Here is a 10571-nt window from a genome sequence, read left to right on the forward strand (position 1 = left end):
CTCAAATACTATAATTGTACAAATATACATGACTGAAGCATTCGGCTGCTGAAAACATGAAGCCAGCTGAAAGAAGACTGAAATTCAGTGAGGGCATGCACAGAAATACACTACAGTATAGCAGCAATGACACACACTAATGTCTAGACTTATGGGAATAGCTTCACCAATGCTACCCTTCTGTAGGGGTAAATAAATTAGACAAAATTCTATCTCCTGATTCCTATTTTACAGTTAATTTTTAAAGTATTGCCAAATCACAAGTGGTGGTTCTAAGAACCTCTGATGTGTAACTTGATGATGCAGCAGAAGTTGCCTTATCCCATGGAATATATTCCATTTCCTTGGCTCACAACCTTCCCCCTTTGAATTTTCCATTTCAACAAAGTAATAGTCAGATATTCCTTCTCTCTCTTTTATCTCGACACATTCACTTTATTCTACTTATTAACACTTTCAGCCATAATCCCTATTTCTGCATCCCTGGAGCCTAAGTTTTTGGAAGAATAAGCATTATAAAGTAATGTTAACAACAATCTTGGTTAGCAAATGTGCTGTTTCCTTAGGTGTACACCCACTAAAAAATTATTCAGCACCCGTGTCATATTGTATCATGCCATAAGGGTGCTGAATAATTTTTAGTGGGTGTACAGTAGTCTAAATTAGTAGTAGTAACAGGAGGTAGATTATTGGAAGTAAAGTACACCCAATAAAAAATTATTCGGCACCCTTACAGTGATACAATATGACACGGGTGCCAAATAATTTTTTAGTGGGTGTACAATAGTGTCCCACTGCTTTCTTAATATCTCCCAGTGCTGACAAGTTTTATTCTCTTGCTAAATTTCATATTCCCCGATACTGTATCACTACTGAATTTTGTGATGTTCAGTTCTTCTCACATCACCATACACTCACATCTCCCAGACATAAAGATATAAATCACTCTTGCAGTTACTTAGATGCACATCTGATCATGTCCTTCCTCTAAACACTTTTGAAGTGTATGTAAGATAACTGAGCAGCAGTGAAATTTCCAATGGTAAATTATTTTTAAAGTACTGATGACCTGGAAATATATGGCTAATGGTCAATCCAGAAAATTTAAAACATGGCAAAAAACATCAGTACTTGTCTCGGGACTGAAGAGGTTAACATTGTCTAACAATTCCCTACCTTCTCCATTCACTAACTGTAGAATTTATATATTAATTATACATGTAAACCCCACAATTGACCCTCTCTCAGCACACAGTTTGATCTATCCTCATTTTCGTTTATTCCTAGTTCTCTTAATTTCCCCACAAACAACTCTCACTTAATGTTTCAAAACACTTAGGTCTTCCCAGCACTCACTATTTCATTACATACTCTATACTGTACTGTTACGTTCCTACTCACTTCATTGTGGCCCAGCTCCTTTCACTCAATGAATCCTGTATATTCTCTCTCCACCCCACTTACTGTATCCAAGCATATTCAAATATCTCATTGCAGTTTGATTATTTTTAAAACTGAATACAATGTGGGATCACCAACTCCACATCCCATGAACTAGGACAGCGAACCGAGACCTGAGCAAATAACCTATTACAGTACAGTGAACCATCCCTATTTTTAAGTCTTAACATCTAAACCTTATTAATTTTAACCTCCTTCACTGTGTAACCTGCAAATACAACCACCTTAAAGCAAAGCTGACTACTGTATACGAGGTATCCCTCGTTTAGTGATATTTTGGTTCTAGCGATTTTCATTTTTAACACCCTTTGTTGTTTAACGATCATCAATTTTTGGTCAAGCGATCTTCGACAAACTGGGAAAAATTTGAGATGCTGGAAAAACTGGGGATTCCATGCTCCAAGTTCCAAATGTGCATCATTACAATACTGTAATGTGGCATAGAAATAAAGAAAATACTGTATACACTAAGAAATAAATGTAACACTTACATTGCGATGTGAGCTGATAATATGTAGACGAGATTCCGAAAGTGTTATGGACACACAAGTAAATGAAGCAAAAACAGGCATAGAATAACAGAATCAGATCACATGACCTCTCTCCTCAGTTGAGGTATGGTGGAGATTAGGGAGAATCTTGATGACAGTATTCAGGACCAGGTCACGTGTGTGGGCAATCCGTAGGTGGGCCAAAGCAGTCTCTCAGCAGCATGACAGTTCCTGATATCCCCAGGTACCCAAAGCAGAGTGGATGCCATGAAGCTTGTTTGTTCTGACAGCATTCCAAACTTGAGTGGATGGCAGCTTACTACCAGCTTCATATTAGAGGCAGGTAGAGGGGAATGATGTGCCATAGTGCAGGAAGCCACTGCTTTTGGCACAGTATTGGCATGTTCATTCCCATTTTCCCCCACATGGGCCGGAACCCAGCAAAGACCGACGTTCCGGCCCTCACATTGAACGAGGAACAGTCACTCTAGAATAGCTATAACCAAGGGATGGGGCAATGAGACACTAGCTAAGGGCTGGAGTGCAACGCGAGAATCGCCAAAATGTTTAAAATCTTCATGAGGTAGAGTAAAAATAATCTTGCAGGGAAGTAAAATACCTGAAAGCTCTGCCATAAAAATAGATGGCACAGCGGGGAGACTACTGTCTCAACAGACGTCGGGAAAGACTACCCCAAAACCCACCCCTGCATCCGACTTAAAGAGTCGTCAGTGTAAATAGGGATAGTACCTCTGCAAGTAGAGGCATGCTCTAAAAAGAAGAAAACAAACCACACAGGGTAGGAGCAAGTCCTTTATTTTGTTAAAATACTGACAAACTTGAACTTCAGGCAGAATCCATGGAGCGACACTAGGAAACCGTATGGGGTATACCTGAACAGGAGGATGACAAAGAAGACTCACAACCTCCCTTACCCTGAAACCAAAAGATCGTGGGAGGCTTGGTGTGTGGGGAGTCTCGTCAACTACACAAGTGTTGGTCACAGACTGCGGAAGGCGAAACCAACACAGGACCTGGACTTGAAGTTCAAGGGGTGGCTCATCAGCATCCACCAATAGACTTGGGATTGGCGTGGACCTGAAGGCACCAGTTGCCAGGTGCACCCCAGCATGATGAATAGAGTTCAGTAGCTGAGGAGTACACCTCACACCCATAATCCAGCTTGGGTCTAACTAGCATTGTGGTATAGGTGTAGCAGAATTCCTTGATCAACATCCCACGACATGTGCCCCAAGACTTTCAGTAACTTGAGAACAAGCTGGCAAGACTTTTTGAGGTAACAAATATGTGGCTGCCACATAAGCAGGTTGTCAAAGATAATGCTCAGGAAATGGATATCTGTGACACACTGCCACCATAGAGCTGTATATCGGGATCTGGGTGAACACCTTGGAGGCCGCAGAAATGTAGGGCAACAGACAAGGGAGAAAATCTGGAACCTTGGTCAGTGGTCCAATGAGAAACCTTGTCTAGTGCAAGTTGCATGAAACATTCAGCCACTGACATGTGGGAAGCTACATATCAAATGGCCAAGTCATCTACATACAATCAGACTGATACACCACCTGTAACCGATGCTGATCCTTTCACTTAGCGATCGTTTTTTCATGAACGCACCCCGATCACTAAACGGGGGATACCTTTATACTGTATTCCCATGTGAAACTTAAAAAGTTGTATACTACCTTGCGAGACATGAAATGTACCATCAAAATAGTGTTTCAATCATACGTGTATTTGATAATCCTATTTTAAAGGCAAATAAAAGAGTGAGTGACTTTTTTCTTTATTCAAAAACCATTTAGACTCTGGAGGGGTACATCATCTGAAAATAAAAGATAATGCTTAATCCAAGGGAAATTACAGGATTTCAAGGCTATTGCCCGAAGGTTTAATATTTTATTAGTATTTCCCAATGATAATGCATAATTCAATATTACAGCAGTAATATAGATGTCATGCTATTCTATTCCCACCTTCCTCAACAATCCCCAATTATTCACCTGGTTCTGTACTCAAAACAATAAATACTTGATTCACTCTCAACACCCACCAACCACAAGTAAAACACACACCCATTGGCCACAAAAAGAAAGGAAATATTGTTAAACCATGCTAGAAAGCTTATGCAGGTTGACAATCCCTTATCCGAAATCCTTGGGGCCAGAGGCATTTCGGATTTTGGAATTTTTCGGTTTTCAGATTTTTTTTAATGTGTATTAGCCCACCCGGGCACAAGTCACTGACCCACATTGGGGCCTGGAAGGCGAAAAAAAAAAAAAAATAAATAATAATAATTCATAGGTCTAGGTCGTGTTTCTCACTTTTTATCTTTTTTTATTCTAGTATTTCTTTATTATTATTATTATTTTATTAATACAGTATTATTGTTATTATTATTAATTTTATTATTATATTTTCTTATTATTATTCTTTTATTTTGGTGTATTTTTTTATTAACATTTTTATTTACTATGAATAATTATTATTATTATAATTAGTATTACTATTATATTTTTGCCCCCCAGGCCCCTATGTGGGTCAGTGATCTATGCCTGGGTGGGCTAATCCCTGTTATAAAAAAAAAAAAAAAAAGCTCCACAAAAAACTTTCGGTTTTTGGATAAAGGGTTGTCAACCTGTATATATAATGCTAGAAAACTGTATTTTTCTACAATGGATACATAATGCACAATCCTCCTATACTCAAGTGGGATGGAAGGATGGATAAATGCATAAACATATTGACTGCTATATATTTAAATGACCCTCCGCAAGATCAGTGGATGCATATAAAGGGGTTTAAACAAATCAATATTCCAACATAGATCATTTTATGCAATATATGTGGTACAAATGTGATCAATATCCATGTAACCAGTCTTCACATACTTTGTACACAAGAATTTGTTTGGACAGAGTATCTTTATGGCCTATAAAAATGAATCAGAAGCAACATATCCTATGTAGTAATTGTGGTATAAGAGTTCAGCCAGAATCCAGTCAGTCATATGATATTGTATAGCCAGTTAAAAACACTACCACAAACCTGTGGGCCAGCCAATATGATGGCTGTTTCACAGAGGGCACAATAAGTTATTTTTTTACAGTGTATCATAAAAAAGGTGTTCAATAAATATTTAAATCAGCTTCAACTTATGATATTGAAGTGTTGTCAAACCTAGAAACTTGATAGTATCATGCATGACCACATAAAAATATTAATTGACTTTCGTGTGTCATAGATCAATATAAGAGTTTGCACAGGAAGCTTCCAGACAGTACCAGAGCATGGGTGCAGTGTTCCACTATCCAACAATTTCCTCCCATAAACCGTGCTGGTAGGTCACGTTTATCTCTATCTCCTCTCCCAACCTCCCCACTATTAGCCATAAAAAAATTCCAAAGCCACCATTGGAAAGGTCATATACGTAATTCCACTTACTAGGTAGGTTTGTGAGAAAATTTCTGAGACATGCTGGGTAAACAAATATTTTTGTTCTCCCGAAGTAAAACCAAGACAATAACGAAGCCAGTCATGTTTGAATCACAGAAAAACAATAATTTTTGTCATGGTCACAGAAACTTAGAAACTTGTTGCACGTGCAAGAGGGTTAAAATTTAACAGGTTGGACTGCAGTGACATACTTTACTGGGAACCCAAACAGCTGGGTTTCCAAATTCAATCCTTAGCTTCTTTAATAAAAGAGGATATGTAGGAAACATCAATTAATGGTATATCTCCTACCCTTTAGTATTTCCAAAATGGAATAACTGAAGTATTCCGATAACAATGAATAGTACTTACAATTCTGATTCTCCTTCCCATGGCATATGCAGGTAGGGCACGGCAAAACTTGGCGCGCAGAGCCCCAGAGTTGCCATGAGTGCGAGTAACCTTACCCCAGATCACACGCATCTTCGATTTGCCACCACTTGGGCAGGGGGTCTTGTTTTTGCACTAAAACACATGAAATTAATTAAAATTTTGTCATTCAAACTTTAAGATTATTTTGGAATTTAAAGGCTAAAGGGAAATAGAAGATACACAATCCTTAACATGCAATATGAATAAATACATAATATGCCTTTTACCAGCTCAAGGAAATCTAGCAGTTCTATGGACAAAAAAATACATCCCATATTAGTCAGAAACACACCTCAAAAATTGTTCTAGTCACCTTACCTTGTAAACATAGGCACAACGCTTTCCAATGTAGTAAGTGCCATCTTCCTTGTTCTTGGCACCCTCGACCTTCAGCAGAGCAGTGTTCTCATGTTGTGCACGCAGACCACGCTTGTATCCAGTGAAAACGGCCTTTGAGTAAAGCCTGCAAGAGGTATAGTAACCTTAGAAACACAAGGATATTTTTTTTAAATAGTGGTTGTTACAAAATCATACTAACAGAAGAAGTACCTTTACCTTATGGTTCCTGCCAGGTGAGCCACCCGTCTCCCAATTATATAACAAGTACTGTACAGTATACAAAAATGCACCATTGATTTTATTCAAAGAGTAGAGTAAATTACAGTAATAGAGTAGACTTATCACTAGAAGTTTATAGAATTGGTCAATTTCCCAGAGATGATGTCTGGATAATAGTAATAAAAAATATACAACCCTTTCCTTCATCTTTGTCTTGCTCCAGCCTTCAATCATAAATTACTTGTTAGTGGGCAAGGCAGTAATGAACAGGGAAATTACAGGGTAAAAACACAGCTAACACTTATCACATAGCAGTAATTTAATATCTATATGTGCTTTGTAGGCAATGAAATTAACTATTTACTGTAAATATGAGGGCGTCAAAGTTACAGTGGTCAACCATGTTGCTGGTCCAATCTTAAATAAAAGCAAGTGAATCTGGTATTTGTCAATACTGTATGTAAAAGAACTGGAGGAGGATCTCATCAGGGGTTTGTTATACCTTAATTAATGGCTTGCTTGTGTTCTGTTTCTTATTTTAGAAGATTCAGTTTCCAATTTCTTAAGTCTATGTACACGCGTCCCTCATTTAATGACGGGATTGTTTCTGAAAACCCAACGTTAAGCAAAATTATCACTAAACAAGGGATAACAACAAAGCACAAGACCAAACAACAGGTTCAAACTGTACTCCCTAACAATTACAATAAAAGTCAAGTTTGTTATATACGGTTTCATAGTTAAACGATTCATTAACGCCAAACTTCTATAAAAGTGATGTGGTTCAGAGTTAAACTTTAGTGAGCAAAACGTAAACCTAATTTGAACACACCCAAAACGAATAAAAATTGCTATGATAAATAGCATATCATAAAATACAACAGCACACATTTTGTATACAAGACATAGTTCCTTTCACTCAAACCATCCTCTGGGCAAAGCAACACGGTTCAGTCAGGCAGCCACCCAGCTGATCTTTACCCTAACAAGTAAACTATTACAAGATAATCTAGCCCACTTACACATTTTCCAAATAAGCAATGGACGATTTAACCAAACCAATTATGATGTGGTATATCTCGACTTTAGCAAAGCCTTCGACAGAGTTCCCCACGAAAGACTAATTAGAAAGGTAGAAGCTCATGGCATCAAAGGTGACATCCTTAGATGGATTAGGGAGTGGTTACAGGACAGGAAACAGCGAGTGAGCATTAACGGCACTAAGTCCCATTGGAGCAACGTCACAAGTGGAGTTCCCCAAGGCTCAGTACTTGGACCATTATTATTTATTATATACATAAACGACATAGATATCGGCATTGACAGCAACATAAGTATATTTGCTGATGACACTAAAATAGGACTTGTAATTGAATCTGACGAGAACTCGGCAAAACTACAGGAAGATGTAAACAAAATTTTCGAATGGTCTGAAAAATGGCAGATGAAATTCAATGTGGACAAATGTAAAGTACTCAGTATAGGAGATGTAAACAGGGAAACCAGATACCAGATGAACAACGATGTCATTGAGAAATCCGACTGCGAGAGAGATTTAGGAGTAATGATAAGTAGAAATCTTAAGCCAAGTAAACAATGTGTTTTTGTTCGAAACAAGGCTAATGAAGTACTTGGGTTCATACAAAGGAGTGTTAATTACAAGACTAGCAAGGTCATCTTAAGACTCTATCTTGCGCTTGTGAGACCACACCTGGACTACGCAGTTTAATTCTGGTCACCGTTTTACAGAATGGATATAGAATCCTTGGAAAAAATTCAGAGGAGAATGACAAGACTAATCCCGGGCATTAGGAACCTTGAGTATAGAGACAGGTTAAAGCATCTTAATTTGCTCTCCCTCGAGAGACGTAGAGCGAGGGGCGACATGGTAGAGGTGTATAAATGGAAGTCATGGCTAAACAAAGGGGACATTACAAAGGTACTCAAACTATCCAACCAGGAGCGAACTCGTAACAATGGTTTTAAATTAGACAAATTTAGATTTAGGCGCGAAATAGGTAAACACTGGTTTGGAAACAGAGTAGTGGATGAATGGAACAAGTTACCAAATATCATCATTAACTTGAATACGCTGATGCTTCAAACATAGGTTGGATGCTTATATGAGCAACAGAGGTTGGGTGTAAACGGGACTGCCCAGTATGGGCCAATAGGCCCGCTGCAGTTTCCTCCATTCTTATGTACACAGGATGGTAAAAGTCACAATAAGATTGGTTTTACTGACATTCACATTTCCTATATAGAGTTAATATTTTGCCATTTAGACTTAAAATACAGGTTATGTTACCTTTCAACATTCTTGGATAGTCATTATTTTGGAGGCAATATCAAAAGTTGAAATATTTACCATAAATAACGGTACACCTCCGGAAATATTGCCAAGTCGCCTCATGTCGTTAGATAAGGTAGGTTTCTTTACATTAGTTAGTTAGTTTTATATGTCTTTGACATGTAAAATCATCATTTCCTTGAATACACCGATTTCCCAAGGAAATCAAGTCATATTTGAGAAAACACCAAAATACACCAGAAAAATAGGTTTTCAAGTAAACAAACATGAACATCACTAAAACCAATAAATACCAAAATCACATACATCAGACATAGTGGATATTTTGCCATGACCAGCTAAGTTTCTACTAGGTAGGTTTCTTTGGTTGGTTAGGTCAGGTTCTAGTAAATGTTGCCTCTTTACAATGATAAGTTTCCATGCACAACAGAGACATGGTTAGGTATATTTATAGCTACACAACGATCAACACGGCAAAATAAATGTCAAATGCCGCCAGAATGACGATCACATATAGTTCTCGCATTGTTCGCCAAACAAGAGTGCACTCATGGTAAAATAGCACCGTGAGGAATTTAGCCAGTCACAGCAAAATATCCACTGCCTTTTTCAGACGTGAATCATACATATGGGAAGACATTAAAATTAATTTCTTCTTATTACCACCATGCTATTGTACTATTCCAGATGATACTAAATGTTACATAATACTTCCTTGAGATAAATGTAAAGAATATATCAGGTGCCTAAAAGAGAGCTCAGGTTCTCAACTGGCTCAGCCATGTTAATATTATTATTATCCACTGTATTTGTGTTTTTCTGGCTAAATAAACTGTTTCAATTCAAGTTACAACAAACCAATATAAAAGGACAAAACCAAACCTATAAGTGGATATTCCCCGTTCCTTGCTTTAACACGAGTGACCACCTGATCATACCGTGGGTCTGATTTAACAGTACCCAAAAACATATTACTACGGCCATAATTAACCAGGTGTTGATGGCCAGCAAATATATGACAGGAAGCAAGCAAGAATAAGCCAATAAGTGGCGAAAATGATATGTTCCATGACCCATTCAGTCAACAACGATCCCAACTACTAAAGATCTAAGTTGATGGATGTATAACCTAAATATTACATTAAAGTATACATAGCAAAATAGTAACAGTGATTCGTGTGTTCTTACCTTCCAGACCGAATGATTTTCTTCGCCATATTCCTGCAAGAAATAAAAGAACCTTATTAGACACAACACACAGTACCTTCAGCGTTTACCATTTTTATCTCAAAACATCTATTACATTCTACAATATTATATGCCATTAATTATCACACTGTATTTACCGATTCTTCAATATTGTATAGGAGTACTCAAAATGTCCAGATATATACCAGAAAATGACTTAAACTGTACTTTTTAATGTTGTTGCCAGCGCCTCAACACGCCTCGGCCACCAGTGTTTAACCAAGAGAGAGAGAGAGCGGGTCATCATCTTTTGTCTTTTACCTAAATACCTCAATATTTACATAGTTTTATTGATAAGTAACTTAATACCATGTAAGAGTTTAAATTTAAATGAATATACTATGAATAATTACTATAAATATTGATGTGTTTATTCTTAGTTTTCCAAAAGATGTATGGACCAAAAACTGCTATAAGTAGCACATCCACCTTGGTATTTTTGTTACTCTCTTTATTGTGTATAGTCCCAATAGACGTAGATATTCAAATAATCACGAATTAAATTATTTATGGTAAATTACTAATATCATGAACAATATCAAATACATATGTGTCGACAAAAATGTTATTAGTGTCCATCTTATTGTTGTGTAGCGACAAGAGCTAACCTTAGC

General features: G+C 37.4%; 1 protein-coding gene across 3 annotated transcripts; it reads right to left on the bottom strand.

Moving 5' to 3' along the window:
* Positions 1–3747: 3747 nt before the first annotated feature.
* On the bottom strand, positions 3748–10212 carry LOC121854750 (60S ribosomal protein L35a-like). Of its 3 annotated transcripts, none has more exons than XM_042349489.1 (5): positions 10126–10212; positions 9898–9930; positions 6159–6303; positions 5781–5933; positions 3748–3798 (listed from the first exon to the last, which is right to left on the bottom strand). In XM_042349489.1, exons 2-5 carry the CDS (start codon positions 9924–9926, stop codon positions 3775–3777), a joined length of 351 nt encoding a protein of 116 aa, XP_042205423.1. In that variant the 5' UTR covers positions 9927–9930; positions 10126–10212; the 3' UTR covers positions 3748–3774. The 3 variants fall into 3 exon arrangements, with proteins under 3 accessions (XP_042205423.1, XP_042205424.1, XP_042205425.1); XM_042349490.1 differs by having other exon boundaries at positions 10104–10176; XM_042349491.1 differs by lacking the exon at positions 10126–10212 and adding an exon at positions 10056–10074.
* Positions 10213–10571: the final 359 nt, after the last annotated feature.

This window comes from Homarus americanus, unplaced genomic scaffold (assembly GCF_018991925.1).
Source record: "Homarus americanus isolate GMGI-L3 unplaced genomic scaffold, GMGI_Hamer_2.0 scaffold53233, whole genome shotgun sequence".
Lineage (NCBI taxonomy): Eukaryota > Metazoa > Arthropoda > Malacostraca > Decapoda > Nephropidae > Homarus > Homarus americanus.

Coding starts and splice junctions, on each gene's coding strand:
- LOC121854750 (XM_042349489.1), bottom strand. CDS start 9,926: ATGGCGAAGAAAATCATTCGGTCTGGAAG. Junction 6,304..9,897: donor AAAATCATTCGGTCTGGAAG/GTAAGAACACAC, acceptor TACCTCTTGCAG/GCTTTACTCAAAGGCCGTTT. Junction 3,799..5,780: donor TGGGAAGGAGAATCAGAATT/GTAAGTACTATT, acceptor TTTTATTTTCAG/ATGATGTACCCCTCCAGAGT.